Source organism: Dermacentor albipictus, chromosome 5 (assembly GCF_038994185.2).
Source record: "Dermacentor albipictus isolate Rhodes 1998 colony chromosome 5, USDA_Dalb.pri_finalv2, whole genome shotgun sequence".
In the NCBI taxonomy this organism is placed as follows: Eukaryota; Metazoa; Arthropoda; class Arachnida; order Ixodida; family Ixodidae; genus Dermacentor; species Dermacentor albipictus.
Window position 1 is genome coordinate 91,971,036 of NC_091825.1, and position 27,043 is coordinate 91,998,078.

General features: G+C 45.9%; 2 protein-coding genes and 1 long non-coding RNA gene across 6 annotated transcripts in view; 1 reads left to right on the top strand and 2 right to left on the bottom strand.

Moving 5' to 3' along the window:
* The window catches only part of LOC139059941 (uncharacterized), a 50,654-nt gene extending 37,939 nt beyond the window's left edge, over positions 1–12,715 (bottom strand). For 2 of the 4 annotated variants that reach the window (XM_070538574.1, XM_070538573.1), the window contains exons 1-5: positions 11,406–12,715; positions 9,610–10,059; positions 8,859–8,969; positions 5,271–5,481; positions 2,699–2,856 (exon numbers count right to left, since the gene is read on the bottom strand). In XM_070538574.1, coding sequence (XP_070394675.1) covers positions 2,699–2,856; positions 5,271–5,481; positions 8,859–8,969; positions 9,610–10,059; positions 11,406–12,679 — 2,204 coding nt within the window. In that variant the 5' untranslated portion in view covers positions 12,680–12,715. The remainder of the gene's footprint in view (positions 1–2,698; positions 2,857–5,270; positions 5,482–8,858; positions 8,970–9,609; positions 10,060–11,405) is intronic. The other 2 variants (XM_070538576.1, XM_070538575.1) reach the window with 2 other exon arrangements.
* Positions 1–27,043, top strand: part of LOC139059944 (uncharacterized) — an 82,685-nt gene that overhangs the window by 52,621 nt on the left and 3,021 nt on the right. The gene's annotated exons all lie outside the window — the stretch shown is intronic.
* The window catches only part of hgo (homogentisate 1,2-dioxygenase), a 67,383-nt gene continuing 60,589 nt past the window's right edge, over positions 20,250–27,043 (bottom strand). The window contains exon 15 of the mRNA XM_070538577.1: positions 20,250–20,466. Coding sequence (XP_070394678.1) covers positions 20,332–20,466 — 135 coding nt within the window. The 3' untranslated portion in view covers positions 20,250–20,331. The remainder of the gene's footprint in view (positions 20,467–27,043) is intronic.

A 27,043-nucleotide genomic window follows, 5' to 3' on the forward strand; every position in this document is an offset into this window, starting at 1 on the left:
CACTGTCATCGTACCCTTGTCATCTGAATGCTAATTGCATTAACGTCGACAGCAATCGTGAGCTGGTTTCTGTCAGCAGCGTCCCAAAAAGATGAGAAGGTTTTTCGCTTTCAAGAGGCAATGCAGTAGACTTTCGTGTTTCGATCGTCTCCTCATACTGTGTTGTTTGACTGACTGATTATCGTTTGCTCTATCAAAACTTAATTTTCACGTTCATGCTATGAGCGAGAAGATGGCACGAACATACCCATTTGTGTGGTTTTAATAAGTTGCTAATGAGAACATTGTTAATGATTCTAACTTCAGACGTCACGCAGATTGACTGCGGAGGTGAAGTGTAAACGTATTGCCGAGCTTTCACCTTTAACGCTCAGCTGACGACTCTATTTCTCAAGCACTGCTTTGTATTGCGTCTTTGCCGCATGACGGCCGATCATGCAGCGAAGACATGAGGCAAATCGGCAAGGGCCCTACATGCGCTCCATAACGGCGGGCATGCTTTGGTAAGCTTCACCGCAGTAGTAAGGTGTATTGCGGTAAAGCTATTCAAACTGGTGGACGGAAGCCTCAGGAGAGCACCTGAGATTAAAATAAAGTTAGTGGAGCATGATTTTCGGGACACCCAAGGGGCAGCCGAGAGGGATCATAGCTGAAACGTGGACTAATCCGTGGATTAGAATCTTGGAGAGCGCCGAACTGTTACGTATTACGTACTTTGTCGCAGAACAACCGCCGGCTGTCGAGAAACAGGTCGACACGCACCGAAGCCCGGATGACAATCCCACTTAATTCTTGTGGAATGCGTTTTTGGACAGTTCCCGACCAATCGCATACGAGCAAAAACTTAAGTTTATCATGTCTCGGCGAGCGTGGCAATCTTATGTATGAACAAAAAAAAAGAGCACCGCAGATGGAATACAACCCATGGACCAGTCCTGGTTAAAACTTTCGTGTGCCGATTGTTGGTTACACTATACATATTTATTAGAAACTGGCTAATTATTTGTGATGGTTAAGGTCTTGAAAACTTAGTGAAGTTCAACACGTGCTTCTGTGTTACGCTACCATAAATAACTGGTTCGTCATCAGTCAACAACGCAGAGCCGTGACGGATTGTGGGCACAAGCAGTTACGTGAACGCAGCTTACGCGCTTTTAGCTGCATAGTAAACCTTGGGTATCGCAGCAGTCCTCCGCAATCGGGGAGAGAAGATAGCCAGTCCCTCATATTAGACTGATTCATTAAGTGCGACAACATGCAAGACTACCATAAGTGGTTACATGGTTACAACGCTACTGGCCCATCATTTCCAAATCTGGTAGAAGATCTTGATTTCTGGAAGTGGCGGAACATTTCATTCCTACGAGCTTCAACCTACAGTTTGCCCACTTTGGGCCACGGTAATAGCGATGGGAAACAAGAGTGTTGTAACATATGGCTGACAGCTTACAACAGTTTAAACCTTCGGAACTGCGGACATCAAGCATCTTATCGAGTGTCCCATTGCAGTCTTTTACTTTGGGACTTTTGTTGGTATATATTATATGCTGTAATTAGCCTAAAATCTAAAATTGATTGATTGATTGATTGATTGATTGATTGATTGATTGATTGATTGATTGATTGATTGATTGATTGATTGATTGATTGATTGATTGATTGATTGATTGATAAAAGTCACAATTTCGCCTTAAAGCCGAATCATTGATCACAGTACCGCGCGTTCTCTTAACATCTGCGCTTACGTGGAGACTGGCCATTCACACAGTGATGCCGAATTAATCCACAACACAGCACACAGGGAGACAGATTATGTATTTACGCTCGGGTAGCCTTGGATGACCTTGGCTCTGCGGAAATCCCACAAGGTGGAGGTTCATGAAAAAGAAAATTGTTATCCACTCGCTGTACAGCACTAATCTGCAAAGCTAATCTTCCACCACCTTGGCCTTCCGCAGAGCTGGTTTGCCAAAAGAGACGATGCATGTCATTTTTATACTGCCTGAAATAAGGAGCCAGTATATCACACACTTTATGAATGCAGCGTACATTAGGCCACCTAAACATAGGCTTCGATAATAGAACGTGTCAAGCGTTGAAGGTTAGGTTTTTGCAGCCAGAATTATTAGGCTTGACATGCCAACAACAAGGCCACTCTAACATGCTTCGTTACAATAAAGAAAATGTATTGCTGCTCTGAAACGACAGCGCCACTTGCTCCAGTGAAGCCTTCCTTAAGCGTGCAATACACATGCACAGAAACTCTCCGATTAGTGATACGATATTTTACACCAGCAAGTCATCCAACACACAAGAGTGTCCTACAAGTATTACTGGAGATAACTGTGGAACTAGTGTCCATGGCATCTACAAATATGTGTATGGCGGTTCAGTCAGCATGATGATGACTAGTCCTATATGAATTTGCCTAGGCTTCGTCCTTTTGGCTTCAAACAGCATTGCCACTTTGAATACTGGTCATTCGCCACAAAATGTTTCTCTGTGACTGCAACGAGAACGCTATGGTTGCTCAAAGGAGGCCGCACCAGAGTTATAAATTTTTTTATGGAAAACTAACATCTGACAGTCTTGCAACAGGTTTCAAACAAGTTCCGACAACTAGAGCTGCCATCTTTCGGACTCGGTGTGCGGCTTTGAGGTACACTTGTTTAGCGCTCAATTCCGAATATACATATACCTTATTGTTGGCCGGCCGTCACTAAACCCGAACTCGATGGACATTTCCCCGGTCACCGTACCCTTGCCCGGCATGCCTGCAGGCCTCGACAGTTCGTACGCCGCCTGCACCTCTTGCTGGCTGATGGACCTGGCTCGTTGCATTTCGCTCTGAACTGGCTGTAAATAGTGCGTAGACGAGCGAAAGGAACTTTCAACACGACGTCGCGTGCGCAATAAATGAGTCCTTTTCGTTAAGGAAATTTGCCTGGACTCAAAGCAACATCTGATTGTTTACCAGCGACAATGGCTCGGACAGTGAGTCGTTTCTACAGAAGCGTTCATTCTCGCTCTCACTCTTTCTCACAAAAAGTGCAGTGAGAAGCAGCGCGAACCGATCAGCCACGAGAAAAAAAAACATGGCCGGAAATGCGAAACTGTCGCCATCTGACGAGCCTGACGTCGTGTTATCTTTTCTGAAGCCAGTAGATTTGGCTTAGGAGGAATCTTTACCGCGCGGCCAACTCCCTGAGAACGTGTCAAACGCAGAAATGCTTTCGTTCGCGGTGCAGTGGATGCCAATCAATGCTAGTTCTCCGTTCCCATGTATTTGGATAGGAGCTCCAGAGGTAAAGCTTCCTTTTGAAGGCCAACTGCAACACAATTCTGAACCGCGTAGATTGCCTATAGCTTAAAATATTGTAAATATAGAGGAGCCTCCATGCAAAATTTGACGTTTGAAATACGACCGGGAGCGTCACGAAAATCTCGCAACAGTAGCTATTTTTTTATATTGAAACTCAAAGAGGCACCGTCATTATCTCTCGCCGGAAGTGACGCATGATGTAGCACGTGCGACTCCGAGATATGGTGACGTCCGCAGCTAGATGCTACGCACTGAAAAATATTGGAGGCGACGTGCTGGTACGTTAAAGCGACAAACGCCAGGTGGACCCGTCGGCTGCTGACGTTTTGCTTAAAGACTGCTAAGAAGAAAAATATATCATTAAGCCCAGTGTCTTTGTCAATATTGCTTTGGTGGTATACATACAACCCGTTTAAAAAATAAGGCATTGTGAAATTTTTTTTTCTAATAGCCCTTTAAGCAGGACAGGCGGCTCTCCCCGATGACTACGAGGTCCAATATAATAACGGAAGCCCGTTTATCCCTTCCGTGCAGCTAACAGAAGCGCTAACGGTAATAGTAACTCCTTGCTACTTAAAAACAAGCTGTTCTGTGCTGTAATGCGCTGCCACGACAGTTGGCCTAGGGGACCAACGAGGCACGTGCGCAGCTGAACCACTTTCGGCGGAGATGGCGCATCGCCGGCTGAAATTCGCTTGTGCTAAAAAGAAATTCACTGCATGTGCTCAAATAAAGTGGTCTCTAACCCTGTTACCTTTACGTACCACTTCGACCACGTGATAAGCTTGACTTCTGGCCTTGCTAAGTCGCGCCACCCGTCGCACCTTAGCTTGCACACGCAAAAATGGCGGGTAGATAACTTAAAGGGACACTAAAGGGAAAAATGATTTCTTCTGCATCAGTAAATTACCGTTCTACAATACCAAAAACACCACTCTTACAACGATAAGACGTTTGGTAAGCCAGAAAAAGCGCAAAAACGAAATACAGGTGGCGACGCCTACTTAAGTTCCCGCACCTGGGGCCTGTGACGTCTTGGATTTTGATGGCATCTTGTAGGGCCTACCAATTATATATAGCGGTACAAATTGACTACATTGTGTTCTAAAGGAACCAAATATTAAACATGGCAAGTTTCGGGAAGCTTTATTCAGCCAACGCGGCCCAAATGCGAAAACATACTTTGGAATCCCTGACGTCACGCTGACGTACAGGCGCTGGGGTTTCGGCGCGAAATTCAAATACTGATACTTGGAACTTCATTTTCTCATCTAATAATCAAACTATCTTTTTGAAATGACTGCCTGCAGGGTTCTCAAACAATGCTGCATTAGTCTATACTTATTTATTGTTTCGCTTTAGTGTCCCTTTAAATTCTAGGGTCCTAAGTACCATGACCGTGATCTTATTATAAGGCTCGCCGTAGAGGGGGATTCGAGAATAAGTTTGACCACCTAAGCTTCTTAAACCTGCACATACCCAGTGCTGGCACCCGAGCGTTTTTGCCTTCCGCCCTCATTGAAATGCGGCCTCAATACGACTGGGATCGGGCCTGCGACCTAATGTTCCGCAACACAACGACGTAACCACTGGCCTAACACGACGGGTATAAGGTGGCGAAAAGTTAGAGGTAACAATATAGAGGCAGTATATCTCTTTCTCAAAAGCCATGCAGGCTCTTAAAAAAATAGGGAAAGATGGGGAAAATAAGCCGCGCACGAGCTTATTCTGCTCCACTTCGCCCATTCAGCGTGGGGGATTGTGACCTACGCGTAAATAACAAGAATGCTGCTAAGGAAAGCAGTGGCCACCCTGACGACGAGTGGTGCCCTTGTCGAAACGTTGGCTCCGGTGTGATTCCCTGTTCCACCAGCGTCGATCGGCGCAATGCGAAAGCACCGGATAATGAGAAAAAGGGTTTCGCACGAACTGGTCGCCCGAGCTTTACCGGTGTCTCGTCGGGCTCCGCGCAGCACGAGGATATCGAGCTGATTATCTGACACAGCGACGACTTGGGCGCGGTGTCTCGCCTCACCGACGGCTCGGCTGAGACGCCGAAGGTCACGGCGCTCTGCGCGCTCGCCATGCCCGCGGATGCTGACGATCGCGGCCGCTCCCCATCCTCTGGCATCGAGGGGTAGCGCCTCTCCACGACCTCGCTGCGCAGAGAGCCTCAGTCACCACCACTTAAACGACACTAAGCGGAGGTAAAGTTTCTCTGCAACGGTATGAAAATGGTGCACTCCCAGTTAGTTGACATTCGTCGTGCGCAACTTCTTTAGCCTACGGCATTCGCCAGGCGTCACTAAAATCATCCGGGCCGTCGCCTCCGGCATCCCGTTGCAGAAGGTGCGGCCGGTGCCTATTCCATTTTTCATGAAACGGAGATGGTTTAAAGAAGTAATACCCAGCTCATGCGAGAATTCGTAGGATACTTCCACATAAGGAAAAAAGGGGCGATGATTGGATGAGTCATCTTCCCGTAATGCTATGTAATTTAATGAATGAATTAATGAATGAATGAATGAATTTTTATTTCCCATTTTACAACGAAAGAGGGTGAGAAAAAACCCAGAGATGGCTTGAGGGCTCTCAACCTCCTGATGAAGTATGACAGCGAGACCTGGCAGCAAACTATATGCACGAATTGAAAAAAAAATAGAAGACAATAAAGACGTTAATGAGGTGCAGCATGTCAACACATACGATAAATACTGCATACACGTGTACACTGATAAGAAAATTGATACATGACAAGGAAATTGCGTTTGTCGAGTGTTAGCAAACGCATACATGTATAGCTTTCACTATTTAGGTGCAATCACGACTACATATCAATATTGTTTTGGATTTTTTTCCCTTGCATCCATAGAAATGCAGGACATGAGGTGCACGAGATGCCTAGCGCCATCTTTCTGGGCGCGTCCTCTCGAGGCTGTGTAACTGAATGGGCACAGCAATGTAAAAATATTAATAATTTCCCTGAAAACGAAGTTATCAATTATGATTCGATTGATATTTCAAAAGGACCAACTTCAGTAAATCTTCGCAATGATTGAGCGCTGTTGTAATAACGCTGTAGGTTCGTGAGCGTTCTGGTCATTTCAGGGGGACGTCAGGATGTTTGTTGGGGAAAGAACATTGTTTGTTTTCTATTCTTTACAATACTGTTCAGGCTGTTGGGTTGGGTTTCAGGCTGGGTCGGTAAAACAACATAAACATTTACAAAGAGCATTTCTAGTCTTTCTTGAAGTGTGTCACCAGGATTATAGCAAACAAACACACGAGGATCAAGACTGTTACAGTCATCAACAGTTCGCTCAAAAATGCATATTCAAGAACATCAACTCTGGCGCTACACGGCAAAACAACATTTCCATGGTTGGTTCTTGCTGAAGCTCGACGAGGAGGTTGTAAATACTGTCTGGGAACCAAGCTTAGGTTTACGTTGTAAAATAAATAACAAACTTTAATTCAAGTGAGCTATCTTTCTTCGGGTAGCCAATGACTGAAGACCAGCCATTTGAATTATTGTCATTACCGATCACTTCCTCTCGTAATATGAGAAAAAAATATATCTGACGACCAATTTTTGAATTCGTTCAAATACTTCAATGTATTTTTGGCTATTTGGTTCCATAATATACCAGTATATTCCAAACTCGGTCGAACAATTGTTCTTTTCTACGCCATTGTTTTTACGTCAGGCGCAACAGCCTTTAATTTGTGCTCTAACAGATCAAGTTTCCTTCGAGCGGATCCAGCCATGTTTTCTATTTGCTTAGTCCAATTTAGATTGCTAGTAATTGTTACACCGAGGTACTTTTATTGAGTGGTATGTTTAATTTCAATATCTGGTAGAGCGTAAGTACAACTTAAAGGCGCTTTTTTATTTGTGGTGCCAGTGCATACCATTTTATTCAGATTAATTTTCTTGGCAGATTCATCACATCTCTTTTCAAGAGTTATCAACGATTCGTTCAGTCGCACTTTGTCTGAAACACTTTTCAAATGGCAAAAAAATGAATGCAATCATCGGCAAACAACCTGACTTCAATTGGAAGGTGTAAATGAATGACCGTTAACATATAAATAAAATTAACCTATATTATAAATAGAATAGGCACCAATACTGATCCCTGCGAAACTCTGGAAGAAACGTGTGAAGGGAGTGAGCCCTCTTCTGATATTTCGGTATCGGTTGCGCCCTGAGTAAACAGGCTTAAACCCAACTAATAATTTGGATGTCAATCCTGAGACCATGCATCATTGAGAGGCGTATGGACAGAGGAGCATCACGTATATGTAAATACGCTTAGGGATTTTGCATGCTTTGTGTCACAGTAGCATATACACATTCTAAGGTATCCGTCAGGAATACCTATATAACCCGTGGCCCTAGAATTGGGTAGGCGAGGTATAAGAAACTGAAAAATAAAGAAAGTCGTTGAATATCATACACCGCTGCTTAGGTGGTTTTAGCTATACGTTATATGTACAAGTTTTACGCCGTGATTTAGTTTTATGCTGAGAGGGGGGGGGGGAGGAGGGTAGAGCGGAAGAGGCGCGGGGGAGGAGTCGCCTGTCACCACATTCCTCCTTTCGTTGTAATCTGGGAGCTGCAGGCCTTTCGCCCGCTGTGTGACGCCTTGTGATGCTCTCGAAAATCGAGTCTTTCTTCATGTTTAGCGCCAGATTTAGAGAACCAGTTTCTACAACTGATCGTGCGTATTCCTAATATCTTCGACAGCGATGGGCTGCACTGGCGTTCGTTCGGGACGCAGAGCGAAAGCCGAGGATGTCTGCGAGGGCGTCGCTTCGTTTAGCAATAAGTGAGCGTGAAGATTCGACCTGATCAACCGTTGAGACCCGATCGTGCCGCACCAATGTCCCACAACGTGACGAACAAGCATACTAATTTCCTTTCGCATGATCTCTCACAGCGATTTCTCAAATGCCCGTAGCATGCTTTACACCTGGGCAACCAGCACTTTTCAAACGCTTTTCAATTTCGCACAGATTGTTTGCGAAATGTATTGCGTTGTGTTCGCATCGCAGTTATGATCGTGCGTGGGCATACGTGTAAGAAAACAGCAAGTAAGCTTGCGTCTTGCTGATCAAAGTTGACCAATCCTCCATCACCTAATGGTTTCTTTGTAAAGTAGCACGTCTGGGCTAGTTTGCACGAACAAGTCGACAAAGATGTGTCGCGTTTCTTTGGTGTGCTGAAAAAAAAGAAGCATTTTGTTCAGAGCATGTGCCCGGTGTGCGATTTGTATAGGAGACTCTGCAGCACGACATCCACACCCATGCGGGCGCTTTGCATATTCCGTAATTGCTTCGGCGCCTGCGTTGCACGCGCGAGCATCGGTATGTCAACGTCCTTTGATTTAATTTTAAATGTTTTCTGCTTTATTCGAGGAGGTGGCGGGTTGCGAAGCAGGTTTGTTGCGATGACAAAGCCAGCATGCGCAAACAATGCGAATCTCACTAGCCTGCGTCAAATTTTCTAGCCCCGATGTACGGCTTCACTCACCCCGACGGTAGGTAGCGGCGTTCGACGGCCGATGGCACGCCCGTGGTGGACAAAGAAATGCTGCTACCGGCCCGGAAAGGACGATCGATGTAGTCGTAACCGGGTGGTGGGCTGCAGGGGAGGGGCACGACAAGTGTTCAGAAACTATCACCGCCACACAGAGTAGGTGCAGAGCAGCATGAAGCCCTATTCTAAGGACTTCATATTATCAGGTAAGATTGGCATGCGCAAACCCCAAACAACAGCCATATATGAAAAGTAAACAAGTAATCCCTTTAGGTCACACGCGAGAGCAATAAAAATCACCAAACGGGCACTGTATTGTCACCAGCAGCAACGTTCACTTCAAGCTACCTGTGCACATATCAGACACCTTGAACAGAGCATTTCAATTCTTTTCCTATCGCCGAGAACAAAAACATCGGCTGCAGCTGCGTACATTGCTAGTTTATCTACTAGTATGCTGAACAACGGGACTGTTTACTTAAAATCTCACCCGCCGTGGTTGCTTAGTGGTTATGCTGTTGGGCTACTAAGCACGAGGTCGCGGATCGAGTCCCGGCCACGGCGGCCGCATTTCGATGAGGGCGAAATGCGAAAACACCCGCATACTTAGATTTGTGTGTAAATAAAGAACCTTAAAGAAACCCAGGTGGTCGAAATTTCCGGAGTCCTCCACTACGGCGTGCCTCATAACCAGAAAGTGGTTTTGGCGCGTAAAACCCTATATTTAATTTTTTTTTTAGCTCACCAGGAGCGACTCCTGGAGAGAAAGCTTCCACCCGTAGACCACACATGACGCGGCAAGCGGTGCGTCGACCAGGCGAACTGCCTGGTGGGCAGCCAGTACGGTTCGGCGACTGCAGCGCCATCTGCCATTGGCCACAGCCACGGTGTGCTGCGAGACGGCAACAGGCCGCCACCGTACGCTGGAGCCCCGAAAGAGTGATAGGGCTGCGGCCGCCACAGTGGCGGGGCAGGCGACCAGCGCGTCACCGACTCCATCCACCGCTGCTCGCGACGTATGGCGGCCGCCTGCTGGCAGCATTCGCCGCAGCAGCTTCGGCAGCGGCAGGTGTTGTCGTCCCAGCCGGCCCCAGGCCACGACCCGTAGCTGGAGACGGAAAACACGGGAAGGGGAAAAGGAGGGGGCGGGCTGTACCTTGGCAAGCTGTACCTTGGTGGGCTGTACCTTGGTGGGCTGCAGGAAAGGGCAAACCAAGCACGCACAAAAAAACTAAATTTCGAGAACCTCTATGTTATGAGCACGATACACGTAGGTTACTCTGTCTTGCTTGCAATCTTTTTAGCTCGCTTTTTCTTTTCGACCAAGTGGCGCCGAACGTCATGTGGAATGGATCTTATACAATATATGCATCTCGGAACCTTAAGGCTCTCCAGTCAACATGCTTTGGGAGGGAAGCGTAAGGCTTGAAAACTTGCTGGCTGTCCTGTCATTTGCGAATGCTCGAAAGAATAGCCCGCAAATTATGGGCACCAGAGACGCGAATGTCCGCTTCATTTAGTGCTCGAGAAAGATGCCTGCGTCGACTGATGCCCTGACATATGTCACTGAAGGGACGATGATCGCACTGGAAAGTAAAATGTTCGTGATCGAGGCTGTCTGTCACAAAATTATTCGTTCGCGGGCTATTTGCTACATTATTCCTGAATACTCGGTCTGTGTAGCGCAAGCGGACACGACATAAAGGAACACAAAGTGACGTAGACGGACTCTGAGTTGCAACAATTTTATTTTGGGGTCGACAAACCAACATTTATACATGGAGACATGTTATTTAATAACAAATACAGATTGGAGGAGACCATTCATAAAATGCAGTTTTTTATCGCTAATATTTACAACAGTAGATGAAGTAGCCCAAATGAAGAAAGCTGGGGATGTCTACGTGAGCGCCCTTAGCGTAAATATTAGAGATAAAAAACTGCACTTTCTGAATGGTCACCTCTGATGTGCCCTTTGATAACATATCTGGCATATAAGTTGGTTAGACGATTCCGAGATAAAATAGTTTGAAGTCAGCGCGCGTCCACACCGTTCGTGTCTCTCCATGTGCGGTCCATTTGCGATGCGCAAACCTAGTTTTCAAGAACCTTTCGTCAGCCTCGTTTCCGGAATTATCAGTAACACCGGCACGGAGATGACACGTAGTCTCTTTTCAGAATCTTTTATTAACCTATACTGGCGTTACTGAAACAGTATTCTATGACAATGTGCGAAATATTTCAACTAAACTCGTTATCACTAAGAAGCATGTTCATCGCTTTACTTTATTTCAGCCAATCATCTTGCTTACTAGTCTGTCTTTCAACGGCGGTACGCGACAAATAACAATCGCGAGGTTGATATTGACTAAATTACTGTCGTTCTCTTTTTTTTTTTCAAAGTAGCACTACGTAGAATTATTAGTTATAGAATGTGATTCGCACAATGATGTAATCACGCGAAAAACACTAATTCCCGTCGTAGTAAACCGAGCAGTACCGACAACCAGCTTTTTGAGCTTCGTGTAGTATAGTTGGTACCTTGGTTCGATGGGGCCCGGTTGCCATTGACGCCAGTCGCGCAGGCGGGGAGGCGCCGCGACGGGCGCAGGCATGCTTAGCTGTAAGTTGGCATTCCAGCTGGAAACTGGAGGTGCAACTCCTGCAAATGCGACGCGCCCAGTGGGACCGGTGCTATAGCGCTGGAACTCGGGATTCGGTGCGTAGTTTGACGGCTGTCTGACGGGGTTTCCCGTGTCACCGCGTGGCTGTGGGTAAGCCGGAGCTTGCGTAAAAACTGAAGCCTGTGGCGGAGCTCTAGCCAGGGGAGGAGGAGGCTGTCGATAGGCTGTAGCCTGCGCAGGGGCTGAAGCCTGTGGGTAAGCCGGCGCTTGTGGGTAGCCTGCACCCTGTGCGGAAGCTGGTGCCTCGTTACGAAGCGGGACGGTGATGTCCCAGTAAGCAGGCGCGGAAAACGGTCCTGCTCGACCTTGGCGCTCGGTGCCTCTTTGACGAGCCCTTTCATAGTTGCGCCTTCCGCCCTGACTGTCACGGTGGCTTCGCGGCTGAGAATGGGCACGAAAGCTCGCGTAAGCGGTGTCCGAGTCGTCGCTACCAGTCGAAGAACTGCTTTCGTCGCCTTCGCGACCCTGATTGACCGAGCAGCCGGCAGGCAGCCTTCCGTCTGGATTTCCGGCCAGCTCGGCAGGTGGACGCGGTCTTCGGGCCGCCGCAGAGCTGGCCGCCACTGGTGCCGGACGAAAATAGGAGCTCGCTTTTGCTTCTTCTTGATTGTTTTCTGTGGAAGTTTCGTTTTTAGCCTGCGACTGCTTCTTTCCGGTAGGTGGCATTGCTGACGTGGCTGCAGACTTTCCTGTCCCCTTTTGCTGCGACGTGCTCCGAGCAGAAGCAGGCTTTTGCGGATCACTACTTGACGGAGCCTTTATGCCGGACTTCCCACCTCCCGCCGTTCTCTGCGTCCCTTCCTGCGTCTTTTCTATGCGGTTAAGGGCGGTGTCGGTTTCCTGTATGATGTCGTCGATGTCTACAGGAATGTCAGAGGTCCTCCTCCCGTCCTCTGCTGTGCCGAAGCCTTCCTCAGAAGAAGATCCCTGTTCAGGCTGCCTTTCGCCCGGTGTGGCTAGCAAGTAGTCGATGTCACTCCTGAAGAACGAGTCCGTAGTCTCATCCTCAGCTGAGTCATTCTTAGTGTCTTCGCTCTCGTCCGCTGCACTGTCGTCAATACCAGACTTGGAAGACTCCTGTAGTGACAACCTTTCTTTCTTTCCTGACGTGCCGCCGGTAGACGGTTTCATTTCCCGTCCAAAAAAGAACGTCGGGCGCGTGGTCTCAACGCGTGCGGATTTGAAGGATGATAATGACGATGATGATCGCTCCATACTGTGGCGCGTACCTGCAAAGGGACATTGGCCGAGAATATAGTGGCGCAGGAGAAATGTAATGATTGAGTGTGCTTCTAAAGATCAATAATGAAACAAGGAGGAGAAAATAAGGAGTGTGATCGAAGTCAGACGTGGGTAAACAAAAAGAATTTAAGTCTACCACTTTGTGACAGAGAAAAAAACATATAGGAGTAAAATTATGTTAGCGATTCATTATGTGGGAGTCCCAAATTAATTTTGGAATAACAACAGGAACAGCGCAACACAGGTCGAGCGAGTAAAGAGCATAGGAAAGCGCTCTCTGTCTTGGCATATGTGTTTGTTTGTTTGTTTGTTTGTTTGTTTGTTTGTTTGTTTGTTTGTTTGTTTGTTTGTTTGTTTGTTTGTTTGTTTGTTTGTTTGTTTGTTTGTTTACTCGCTTGCTTGCTTGCCCTCAAGCTGCTTCTTTATTCTTTCTTTTTTCGCTCAGTGCATCGTGAATTACTTAAAAACATCTTAATTATGCGCTTTAATGAATATTGTTGCGTGTATAAAGTTATTTACGATATATTTACATAGAGCGAACGTCTGCCCAGCCAGGCTGCGTCCACGTTTCGTCGTCCTTAGGACCATCGCCGTTCTCTTCTTCGCCTCATCGTAGCACGACCCCCAGTGCGTCAAACGGGACCGTCATGCAGGGCGTGGTAAGGTTTCAGCCGTGCGACATGAACGACATCAGGTGAGGTGAGCTGACGGGGACGTTCTCATATGTGGCATTGGTGACGACGGAACACGCAGTAAGGGCCTTTGTAGCAAGGAAGGAATTTTTGCGAGAGCCCCACTGGACCCAAAAGGAACCGAAGGAGCACAAGGGAACCTGGTGAAAAGTGTTCGTCATCGTGCCGCTGATTGTAAACCCGCTTTTGATTTTCTTGTAATGCCAACAGACGGGCAAGTTGCCTTGCGTGGTCAGCATCGGCAATGGCGTCGCGGGCATGTACTAGCTCCTCGAGGCATTAGCAGAGGGAAATGAAGCGTCCAAGGGCAGTGCGGGGTTGCGACTAATCAACAGGTAAAACGGCGAATAACTGGCAGTTTCGTGGCGTGAAGAACTGTAAGCGAACGTGCCATAGGGTAGCGCAATGTTCCAGTCACGGTGGTCGTACTTAGCATGTCGGTGATGGTCCAGTTCAATCAATCAGTCGGACCATTGGTCTGAGGATGCTTGTTTGTTAAAAAAAAAAGTTACATGGCGCTCGTATATAGATTGACGGAAGAATGCCACACCCTGTAAATGATGCGTGTGGAAAGATTTGAAACAATTCCTTCCGTTGATCGTTGATGTGGGTAAGTAAAGATCTTTGAGCTTTCTTATGTCTTATTCATTTGTTTGGACAGATGTCCCCTAAATAAATAATGGATAGAAGTTGATTTCGTTAGCTAGCATAAGAAATAGACTCTTGGACATACACCGTGACAGCAGGTGGCTGCTTGAGACAATAATTTTTTATCTTTTTTTTTTTAACTGATAAAGCTAGCTAGCGGCATCCCAAAGCTTTTCTGGACCATGGCGCAATTTTAGGCAAATCGTTTCGCATAACATTCACCAGATGGTTTCTGATGTGCCTTGGGCATGTTACATTTGTTGCATTTGTTGGGGCCTTCAAGAGAAGCGAAATCTAGGCCTTCGGGCATTCGTCAACGAGTTAAACAAATTAGGTGCAATTCGAACACATTCATGCAAAGCAGAAGCCGCTGTAAAGCAAGACAACGCCACGCACTAACCGTGATACAAACCGACCACTCAGTCCTGATGTACTCAAACGAGGACACATGTTCTTCTGCATGCGATTACTTACCTATGAACACGGACAGGTTATCTTGATTTATTTTAACATTTAACGGGGAGAATTATAAACAGTGTCATAAATTTGACCACGTTAAAAAAAGCTGTTGTGGTGTAGAAAAATAAAAAGTGTACATGAATAGTCCCACGTCAAACGCGTTACCTTCTTAGTTGTTTGTTGCGGCTGTTAAACAACACGCGAAAGTGGAAGAACTGACATCCATGCCGAAAAACATGTCCGCAATTTTTGTCGATTCAGTTTTTGCTTTTCTTTTTGATCTTGTTTGCCATATCAGAGACAGGTATTTATTTTTCTTTGCCTGTTTTGTTGTCCACGTTTGAGCACACCAGGGCCATAATTGTCAAATGTATGGAGATATGTGCCGTCGTATACTTCTCTGCAAATGCGCCTGTCACCAATATCGTCTGCTCGACAAGCAACATACGTCTCCTTCGACCGCGTGAGGCAGGCAGCTTACAGCCACAGGCGAAGAGGCTGTGCTCGTGTCATCCGCTACTGCGGCTATGCCTCGCTAATTCAAAAAAGGTTTCGCGCCATTTACGCTCCAACACCGCGGCGAATCTGCGTGCTTTCTTTTCCGCTCCGGATAATTCGTCCGCCATCCCGCGGGAGTGGGAAGTGGCGCGTCACGGTACCCTGGTGTAGGAAGGAGAAGCGGGAGTCGGGCCACACTGTTGTTTCCCTGATGAGCCCGAGCATTTTGGGACACGCACGTGCACTAATCGCGCCCAGCACGTGTGACTATGGTGGGCCCAACACGAACAGGGAGCGAGCAAGATTGCAAGATTGGATCGTAGGACAGCTATACTAGCTGCGTCGCGAGTTAACCATGTAAGCTTTCTAATACGTGAAAAGATGAAGGGATATTCGGTATCGTTTTGTTGAGGAAAGGAGCCATTGCTCGATCATGCATGTCTCGCATGCGTATAGATGGCGCCATTGTTGTGACACGCATGACGCGATTGGAGCTAAATTTAACCTCGCGCGTGGGGTTTACTGGGGTGTAGCTCGCAACTACGTTTGCGCGTCCGAGCGAGACTGGTTGTGTATGAGATCTCACTATTCCGTTTTATAAATACGACAAACTTGTCGAAACGTTGGCTCCCACTTTTACCTTGTTCTCGTTTTGCTTATAGTAGTCTAGATTATTCTGGTTAGCTTAATATCAACTAATTCTCTCATTTATGTCTGACTTCATTCGTAACCTCTCATCTTTCAGTCCCCTTTACCTTTTCATAATACAATGTAGCCAACCAGACTCAGCCTGTTTAACCTCCCTCATTTTCCCTTACCACTTCTCTCTTTTCCGCTTCGACGATGAAGACTTCCTAGTATTGAAAGAGTATTCGGCTAATGTATGGGCGTGCTTATGACGAGATGGTCTTACATTTGAGTGAGATATAATTGTTGAGGTGTCAGTTTTTATCACGTCATGTAGAAATGCGAACATCAATTTTATCCGAGTTAGTTTGGTTCGGCATGGTAGTGTTAGGATGCCACCGTTATTAAGTTGTGTTGGTGAGTCTGTAAGTCTATACTTATTGAAAATAAACCTTATGGCTTTTCTTTGTACTGTCTCTATTTTGCTCACCTGTCGCTGGGTAAAAGGGAACCAGACAGGGCTAGCATATTCTAGTACAGATCGGGCAAGTGTTGTTATTATTAGTTTGGTATTTGGTGGTGCTAGCTTAAGACGTATTTCAAGTACAAACAGTCCCTTCAGGGTTGTGCTAGTAATGTTATCACTATGAGCCTCCCATCTTTGATCGCTTGAGATTGTTATTCCCAAGTGTTTGTGATCATTTACTTTGGTCAGGGGAAAGTTGTCAATATTGTGAGAAAAGTTAGACGTGTACTTTTTGCGGATTATTGCCAAGGAAACGCATTTACCAACATTGAAAGGCATTTGGCAGTCTTTACACCACTTGTGTGCATATTATAGCGCTCGATTAAGGAATATAGGATCCGCAAGAGTATTAATTTCCTGGTAAATAACGCTATTGTCAGCAAAGAGCCTGATTTTTACATCAGTGGAGAGAGACAAGTCAATAATAAATATTGTGAATAAGATTGGGGCTTGAACGCCACCCTTTGGTAAACGCGTGGTGTGACTGATGATATTCGAGAGACAGTGTCGCGTATTTGTACATACTTTGAGCGGCTACACAAGTAGTCGTTAATCCAATGAGTGTCGCGTATTTGTACATACTTTGAGCGGCTACACAAGTAGTCGTTAATCCAGTGAACTATGGGGGCATCTCCAAGCGTAATTGGCAACTGACGGAATAACATTTAACGTTTGCTGTTGTGTTAGATATTCCCGGTGAACTGACGCAATAACGCGCGATCTAGTGTTAGGTAGTCTCTAGCGAGAGATGCGATGAGGGGCGCCTGTATCGATAGGCATTCTTCCGCAACTGATCCGATAAAATTTACCTGTATATTTCTACGCATTACTCGGCATAAATGAGATGAGGTTGTCTGGATGTCAGCTTTGTGCGAGACGATTTATTTGATAGTTCACGCCTCCCATTTTGTCTCGTGGTAGCAGAAAAACTTTCTTAGTGCCCTTTTTGAAACTTATTTTTTGATAAAGTGGCGCATAGCCAATTAAGCATGTGCGGAGTCCTCTCGATGAAGGTTCTTCACAGACACATTTTCGCATTCCCGCCTTGCACGTTCCTTGTCGTATGGTGCGTTTCCATCATGTGATATAACTATATCATTCTCCGTAGTTTCGTTTGTAAAATGTCTATGACTATAAGGCATGTCTTCTGCCGCAAGTTGAAAAACACACAAAAGGAAGACACATATAAGACAACACTATGTTGTCTTCTGCGTGTCTTCATTTTGTGTGCGTTTTAACTTGCGGCAAAAAAACATGTCTTTTAGCAAGCACCAACTAGGCCAACACGCACTTATGTTACAGCATATTATTATGTGTAGTTAATGTTGCTTCTAAGGAGATTTACTATCTCTGCATGCTACAAGCGTTTATGTACTACATTACGTCAACGCTGTAACGGGAGCCGAGTTCAAAAACGCTCGTCCGCATATCCAAAGCGGAGCGCCAGGATTCCCTTTGACGCCAGGGCAAAAATGAATTCTCACAACTAATTTCAGTGCGTTAAATGTACCCACTTACGTATATGCACTAAAACAGAATAAATCTTCAACTTCAGCTTCAACTTAAACAACTACACTACGGCGTGTATCAAAGGACTCTGTAGGCCTGGGGCATACAATTATATGGCTAAATTAATCAACAACAGAGCATACTTGCACAGCGACAGCGCATAATAAACTTTAGCTGTTTCATGTCTTACCCATGCAATGTTCATGTGTATAATCCATGTGCCTCCAGGTCACCGCCATTGGCAATAAGAAATACTCATGAGAAGGGGGCCAAGTGAGTGAAAACTCTGAGATAAGAAATATTGAATTGTGTTTTAGACGACGTGTATGAGTGCAGGAATGTCACGTATAAATTCGACGTCATCGCGTTATTTTTTAATGCCTTAGCATTCGGAGGGTACCTCACGCACTTTCCGGGGATATCTATCTATCTATCTATCTATCTATCTATCTATCTATCTATCTATCTATCTATCTATCTATCTATCTATCTATCTATCTATCTATCTATCTATCTATCTATCTATCTATCTATCTATCTATCTATCTATCTATCTATCTATCTATCTATCTATCTATCTATCTATGCTTGTAACTATGTATCTATGTATGTTTGTATCTAACCGTCTTGCCACCTATCTGAGTCAATTGGTAGCCCGCGTTCGAATGGTGAATGCATCGAGCTGTTGTGCTAAGGTCACAGGGCTCGAAACTAACCTTCAGACCAACTTGGGTCACTGAGTATGAGGCAATCTATACCTTCGTGCCGCTCTTTCAACGAACCTCTTTCACGGCGACACGTGTCTCTGTAGGACGGAGTAGGCACCGCTGTTCGAGGAAACTCCTCGGCGTCGACTTGGAGCGCTGGGCATGTGGCACTCGGTCTGTGCTAGTCTTCAAAGAACCCCGTTCATGCCAACTGGGGTCACTGTATATGTGCCAGTAGGTGGGTGCCGCTCTTCAAACAGCGTCTTTGTCCCCAACTTTGGTAACTAGGTGTCTGCCACTGGGGATGCGGCCCTCTACAATGACGGAAAGTTACCCTAAATTTCCGCGATGCTGAGCGTAATCCAGTCAACGTCCCAAGGCTTCCTCAAGGACTGCTACCCGACACATTGTCAGGTTGCGCCACAAATGCAGTGGGTCTGTGCCGCTTTCTAATGAACCTCTCGTCAACTTGGGTGACTGAGCATATTCCACGGAGCAAACGAGGGAAGAATTCTCAGCGTTCGCAGGCACCAGAGCGCCACGCCTCTCGTTTTGGAGGCCATGCGCGGACTTCTCAGCAGTGACACTAGGTGGCGCAGCGTGTCCAGGAGAAAAAAGGAAGAAAAGCGCGAGAGAGGAGTCCGGTAGCCGCACGACGCATTTCCCGGTTTGCGTGCGCCATGCACTTCGGGGGCACGCTCAGGCTTCTCGGCGGCGGGGCTAGATGGCACCGAGCAGTGTTAGAAAAGCACGAAAGAGGAGTGCCACTGCTCTATACGCCTGATATATAACTCGTTTCGACTCTGGTGATACGTTGGCTTGCGATATCGATTCAATGATAAAAGCATTGCTGTCGATGATCGTCGTGCCGATTTCCTTTGTTGTTCCTCACGCATACTTGTAATACATACTGGCTTTGAGATTACCTGACGTCAACCGATTACTAATTACTAATAAATAATTATTAAGTATACCGCGGCAATATAATTACTTTGCTTCTTCCGGTTCTTATTTGTGGTAACGGTTTTTCTACCTCATAACATGCCCAAATTACGATGTACACAGAGCTCACAGCACAGTTTAAACTAAAGTTGTTTGTTTAGTGCCCCTTTGTAAATGGTCTGCAGATGCTAACACTTGTCTAATAGCGCGCCCACAGTGCATCGCAGATCATAGCCGTGATTTCAGCTCGTTGGTATGTCATCACAAAAGCTTTCAGTGTAGCGCAACCACTATACATGGACACAGCAGCGTGCCCGTCATGTTCTCACTCGGTCTTCACGTGCAGTAGTCGTTCTGAACACTGAACACCTTCGTAATGGGTCGTAGAATCTTCACTGCCGTGCACACTATTTGTCAAAAGTATACATGCTCCGTTGTCTCTGACCACCATGCTGACCACAGGCACTTTGAGGGAATTCCAACTACCTGAGGAATGAAAGCAAATTACAGTACTCAGCACGTAGATTTCCTGAATACCAGAAGTGCCTTGGGAACATCACCTCACAGCCGAACGGCGTATATATGGTGCGGAGTAGGCCAGAGTACTTTTGAAAAAGACTATACATAATGTTCAGAGCGTGGGCAGAGACAAGATGGCTCATAGCGTAGAAAGTGTAAACTTTTCAGAGGGCAGTATGCGTTGCGATTATATCTACATCGTCCATTCTTCTATGTTTGATTTCTCGCTGCCTATCCGCTCCCGCTGTATGGCTGCGGTAGCTTGAATATATTGGGATCTTGTCGGAGGAGTCAACCTCTACAATTTAAAGTCTGCGACCATTCTCTCAAAATATGCATAAAATTTTTATTGTCAAGCGTACGCTGACTGCAAGTTGGCGCTCCGTGGTGAGCGCGAGGCTTCCGCGCTCGTCCTTACGGCTTCCAGCTGGGGTCGAAGTTCTTGCGGAGTCCCTGCCAGCAGGTGTAGTACTGCTTGTCGAGCGCCTGCGACTCGTGCTCAGCCCACGGCGTCACCGCCATGCTGAGAGAGCTCTCGAACATGAAGGCCTGCGAGCAGTAAGCGCGCGTTTCTCAATTACGTCATGCTATATCGATTTCTGACATTAAAATTTGAGGGCGGTTGTGGACAAGTACCACATCACGGTGCCGGATGAAAGCATATTAGAGAGCTTTAGGTTTAGGGGACGCAAGCGCCTTGCGTACGCAGGAACTAGGGGCGACGGTACTGCGCATGCGCAAACGCTGACGTAAGAGTCTGCGCATGCGCAGTACCGTTGCCCCTAGTGCTTGCGTACGCAAGCCGCTTGCGTCCCCCAAACTAAATCTCTCTATTAAATGTGTGCGCGCGTGTGCGTGCGTGTGCGTGTGTGTGTCTGTTGTATCAATTAAAGGGCCTCGTAGGTCGGCTTTCCACACAGCATCGCATAATTATTGTTAGCAAAGCCCTCCATTACCGTAATTCCCTATTGGGCAGATGGTACTCATTAAAACTTCATTAAGATTCTCGGGAAGAGTGCCGACGAGACGGCGCGCGTCAGTTTGGAAACGTTCTACATACACAAATATGGCAGCAAGTGCGTAAGCACCCCTTCTGTATCGCTTTTTGCGGCAGAGCTTCAATTTTTGGAAGCGGCTGCTTTCTGATTTCACTGTATCTCAGTATCCCTCGTCTTTTGTTAGTGTTTGTCTAGTTTCATCGTTTTCTTGTTTCTTCGCGCCTGAATGCGTTGACTGCTGGCATGTTCGTTTATCGATGCGCATCATCTTTTTTCCCGATTGTATCATTCCCTTCCCCTTTCGCTTCTGCCTTTCCCCTTATATAAGGCACCCGTCTTCCGTTAATAAATGTTAGTTGACAGTCAGCGCTTGTGTCCTGTCCCTTACTTTGTGGTTGCATGTGTTTGCGCTGTAAACAGTTTTATGTCAAGATGGTACTCCTTGATTTCGTCCATTAAGACTTTTGAAAATGTGCCCACATGAACTCTGTTAACGACAGCACTTACTGCGCCTTTGCCGAGAAACGCAAACTTCGTTTGCGCATGGTAGCTCTTGCTACTTTGTTGAGTAATAAACTTATTTCTTAGTAATTAGCTTTGTTGCATACAACTGAAACCGCGCATTTTTTGTACAGCACGTTTCGGTAATGGCCTTGTGTAACGATATTACACACTTACTGCGCGTGTGGCTTGTTAGTTAGTTTTCTTATTATTATTGACGCAACTTTGCCGTGTAGAGGTGATGGTCTCTGCGTAAATGCACATGGATGGAATCGGCGCGGAACGATTCGAACTGAAACGATTATCTTCTTGAGGGATAATCTAAAGACATATTAAAGAAACAAATTCTTCTTGGAAATAACAAATATATGACTTCGGTTCCAGTAGTTATTATTTCGAGTTACTTCCAGCACCAACAAAAAAAGAAGAAAAAAGTATTTTAATGGCGATTAAAAAAAGATATCGCGACACTGCAGCAACACCATTTCTCTTTGTGTCTTCTTTTTTTTAATGAACGAACGAATCCGTGCCAAAACCACTATGTGATTATAAGGAACGCCATAGTTGGGGGCTGCGGCTTAATTTGGAACACCAGGGGATCTTTAACGTGCCCCCAATGCACGAGACACGGACGTTTATTTTTTTTCTTTCATTTCGCCATCTCAAAATTTGGTTTCTACTGTCTTCATGTTTTGGTCCGGTAGTACAAGGTTCCCATTGGCTGCAGCGCCACGAATTTATCCCTACTTTTTTGTTTCTTCGATTGATTGATTGATTGATTGATTGATTGATTGATTGATTGATTGATTGATTGATTGATTGATTAATTGATTGATTGATTGATTGATTGATTGATTGATTGATTGATTGATTGATTGATTGATTGATTGATTGATTGATTGATTGATTGATTGATTGATTGATTGATTGATACAACAAACCCAGTATGTCGCCAGATTCTCTACGACGTTCAGTTGTTTAAAGCACGAACAATGACCACAGGTGAAGCGACATTCCTTTAGCTATTCAGAAGGTATCTTGCAGGCAAGCGTCATGTAGAATGCCAGAGAACGGCACCAAGAATTCTAACTCCGGCTGTCTGATACCGCATGGCGCAAGCACCATGATGCAAAGAAACTGTGGCCATCTAACGAGCGCTGTGCCAGACACTATGGGGCTCCTATCGTCCGTTCCTTCTTGTTTCTGTCTGTTTGAAATGTGCATAGTTTCCTATTAAGCATTACTATATAAGGAATTCTGGTGCCGAAATCGCACAGCTACCGCAATAATGATGGTCAGCACGCGTGTGTTTAATCTCCGCCGTAGCTTCAATCTACTTTATGTCGTTATTTGTTATTTATTACTCTTTATTTAAGTTTCCAAGCACTCGTAGCTTTCTAAACGCCGCCGTTCAATTAGCATCTTCGCACACGCGCAGTCATTGCGAGCTGTTGCACTTATAACGCAATATCTCAAAGAAACGACCAATTTGCTAAGTCGCGAAGTATACAGTTTCAAGCCAGAAGGACGAAGTTTATACCCGCACCCTTGTAGAATGCTCGTCATTTCCATGTTAGCTGTACCGGAATGCTTAGCCACTCCCACGAATACTAGCGCCAAATTTTCTTCTAGTACTTCTTTTGTAGGAAGCCCTACGAGGTTGCGCTTCCGTTATTCCCCACGATGCGGTAACGAAGGAGCTGCAGTGGAAACAATAAAGTTTCCTACAGAATTTTCTGCAATTTCCTACAGGTGTCATAGTGTCTACCAGAGCTACAAGTACGGCAGTCCAGCCATCATGAGAACGATGAGCTGTACACGGATTTGCCTACGAGCTTCGTCTTTCTGGCTTCAAACGGCTTTGCGACTCCTGGAACGGATCGTTTTCGACAATATCGTTTTACAAATGCAACAACTCGCAACGTGCTTTCATGCGAGCGTAAAACTGCCATTTCTCGGAAGGAATTTCAGAAAGATAAGCGTAAAGGATAAACTGCGCAAGAATGCCGGAAGCCACAAGCAGGAATATCAGACAAATTGACGGACTAACCATCGTTGCCATGGTAACTGAACGACCGCAGTGCCAGAGTTCCCTCTAGTGACTTTTGTAGGAAAATCTCACTGGGAGCCTGTGGCTCGGCATGGCATTCACAAACTCCTATTCATTCCGCATTGGAATGGTCGACAGCCCTACTTGCGACACCTGCGCCTGCGAGGGGACGGTTGAGCACCTCCTCTGTGACTGTCCCCGTTACAAAGTGCCAAAAAAAGTCCTCGTGACCACGCTCGAAAAACTGGACAATCGCCCCTTTACAGAGGAAAAAAGCTTTCGGACACTGGTCCAGACGGGCTTCGGCACTCAAGGTCTTAAGGGCTTTGCTGAAGTGTTTAGAGACATGCGAATTGTGCGACCATCTTTGAGTGTTGTAGCGTGTAGTAGCGCGTTACTGTGTGAATTTTCCGGTTTCCTTTTTTTTCCTCTTTTTCCTTCTCCTTTTATTTTCTTTACACCTTTCCCCAGCACAGTGTAGCCAGCCGGTACTTACACTGGCTAACTTCCCTGTCTTTCCTCCCCTTTGCCTCCCTCCCCTCACTGGCAGAAGGTGCTGATCAAGTAGGTCGGCCTCCTGCACGGGCTGAGTGCTACCAAGTGAATGTAGCAGCTGCCTGCCTGTACGTAGTGAGCGAAGTGGTAGAAAACTATATTGGAGCGGCAACGGACCTGGCTGATAGCACACTTATGTAGCGCATGATATTGCGAAAGCCATGTTCTTTGTATATGTTGTTCGCTGTGCGGCTGTCAGCGGATATGGTGATTCAGAGTTACACATACGGATACGGCGAAGCACTAAAGTAAGCGTTTGCGCGAGCTCGAGCGACGTGCAGTGTGCGCCAAGAGCAGACGCGCTATTCGGTGCATATTCGGAATGGACGAGCTCGTGCTTGAGTGCAGTCTTTGTGACCGGCTGAAGTTTATTTAGGTTAGGCTTGCTCGCATGGTTTGTCATCACAACTTTGATTCGCGCTTTTCGGAAAGGGGTTTTCCAGTGAAAGGCACTCGAGTTTAATCACGGCTTTTAGCCCGGGAGGACGTTTCTAGTCTGCACTAGAAGAAGAATAAACTTGAACTTGAACTTAAGTCCAAGGTTTCGGTTGCCTCGGGGGAGGTAAATACATCTCGTAATGCTAAAGCAAACGGTACTCTTTAGGCTAACGCGAAGAAGTTCCGCCGACATTTACTGAACATTTCCGTTTATGGAAGGCGAACGACAGTCGAATGATAGCACACACGTAATGTAAACATAGCAGCTCGTGTTGACGGGTGAACAAGGACGGAGAAATTATTAAATTCTGTGGTTTTTAACGTGCCAGAACTACGCTATAATTATGAGGCACGCCGTAGTGGAGGACACCGGTTTAATTTTGACAACCTGGGGTTCTTTATTGTGGACCCAATACACGGTACGCAGGCGTTGTTGTACTTCGCCTTCATCGAATTGAAGCCACCGCGGCGGGGATTCGACCCCACGCCCTCGGGCTAAGCAGCTCAATGCCAAAGGCGTTATAGACCACCACGGCGAGAAAGAGCGAAAAAAGGCAGGACATATTTTTTGTGCGTCTGCGCTGAAGTCATAATGTATTCACTGCGTTACATCACCGAATCCAGGAACGATGCTTCGCACTCAGGTCATTCAGTATATAAATCCTGAAACAACTTTTGGGTCAAAAGTTAGGTACAAGGACATTCGAAAACAGGACCAAGATATATAATCATAATAGTTATCGCAATCATCAGCCTATTTTATGTCCACTGTATAGGAGGCCTCTCGCAACAATCTCCAATTAACCCTGTGTTGCATCAGCAGAATACATTATTATACCTGCATATTATCGCATCTCAGCATACCGCCTAGTTTTCTCCCGTCTTCTGCTGCGCTTCCGCACCTTAGCACCCGTTCGATTACTCTAATAATCCACCGGTTACGTGGTCTGCTAACTACATAGCCTGCTTAACTCCCACTTCTTCGACTTAATCTAAACTATAAGATTAAATTTCACGGCATCGCTTCTTCTACAGTAGTTTACCTCTAAAGCTTATTATCGATTTATTCCTCCGTAGGTTAACACTTCTAAATTTCTCCTCCTGCACTGATCAGAAAGATACCGATCAATGCCGTTCGTCATTTCGGGATGCTTGCACCCAATACACGGTACAGGAGCGTTCTCGCATTCCACCCTCCTCGGAGCACGGCCTTCGCGTCCGATATCGAGACCGCGACCTCGAACTCAGCACCACAACGCCGTATAACCGCTGGCCTATCGCGATGGGTATATCGCGATGGGTAAATGTTTAATCTTTGTGAGGAACCGTGCGCGTTGGAGCAGTTTTCTCAGCCTTGTGGACAAGATGTTTTCAGTGTGCGAATGGAAGTGCCATCTGCGTACACAGCATTTTTTTTACTTGAGTTACCCGTGCGAAATTGGTGCGTATAACCAAAAACAAGGCGTAGAAATTTGAGCCCTTCTAGCTTACTACGTGGCGCCAAAGGTCGTATATATAAGAATTTGAAGGTGTTTTCCGTGTGAACGGGGAAGATGCTTCACGTAAACGAACGTTTTGGTTGCTGCATATGAAGGGCCTTCAAGTTATTGCACGGGTGATTTATGCACACATTTTAGCGGACACAAATTTTAGTCAACAAATACATAACAAACACAATCTTTAACTAAGTTTTTTTTTTTATTTAGCGAGTGTGTTACATGTTTGTATAAAACTTGAAGACAGTCGTGTTCGAATACCTATAAATCTTGTTTAATACTTGTGGAACGTTTCTATGGCCAGATATTCATCACCAAGCTTGACACCGAGTATAGGCGAAGTTTTCAGGCGGCCAGTTGCTTACTTGAAGTCCACCCTTCGACTTGTCTCACATGCTTTAGTACTATGTATTTGAGGTTTTAGTAGATTAAGAAATTGTCGCCCCGCCGTACCAGAGGGGCAGCCACAGGGCAAGCTAGGCATCGGCCAGGGCAACCTGCTATCAAAGTAACTGTTGAGAGGCAGGAGTCTTGGCACAGAGACCAAACCATCAACTTAAGCAGCTTATTCTTGATAGGAGGCCAGTCTCAATGCCGGACAGAGCTTATTAGTGTTCCTGATATATGATAACAGCGGCAATCCTTCTACAGGCTAGAAAAAACAGAACTAGCTTCCTCCTTTCCCACCGCAATCAGCTGCTTCACATGGGTAATTGGTTTTTGTGTCGAGATTGCCACCACTCAGTTCGAACTTAACGCACTGAGTGCCAAATTTTTTTATGAATATCTCAAAACAATAGCACTGTGCAAGTGGAAAAAAAACATGGAATTCATTCTCCTCAAGTACGACTGTCTTCAAGTTTCTAACGTAAAAATGTATCATAATTGCCGTACTTAAAAAAGTGTTAATCGCCCATTTTGCGGCAATTAGGCATTTGTTGTACTTGCTTGTTCACAAAAAGTGTGTCCGACAAAGCGCCTAAACAACCTGCGGAATAAGAACTTGCGCAGCTATCATAATCGTAATTTCTTTTGTTAATATCACCCGTACCAAACGTATTGGAAGTTCCGCTGGGCTCGATTCTAAG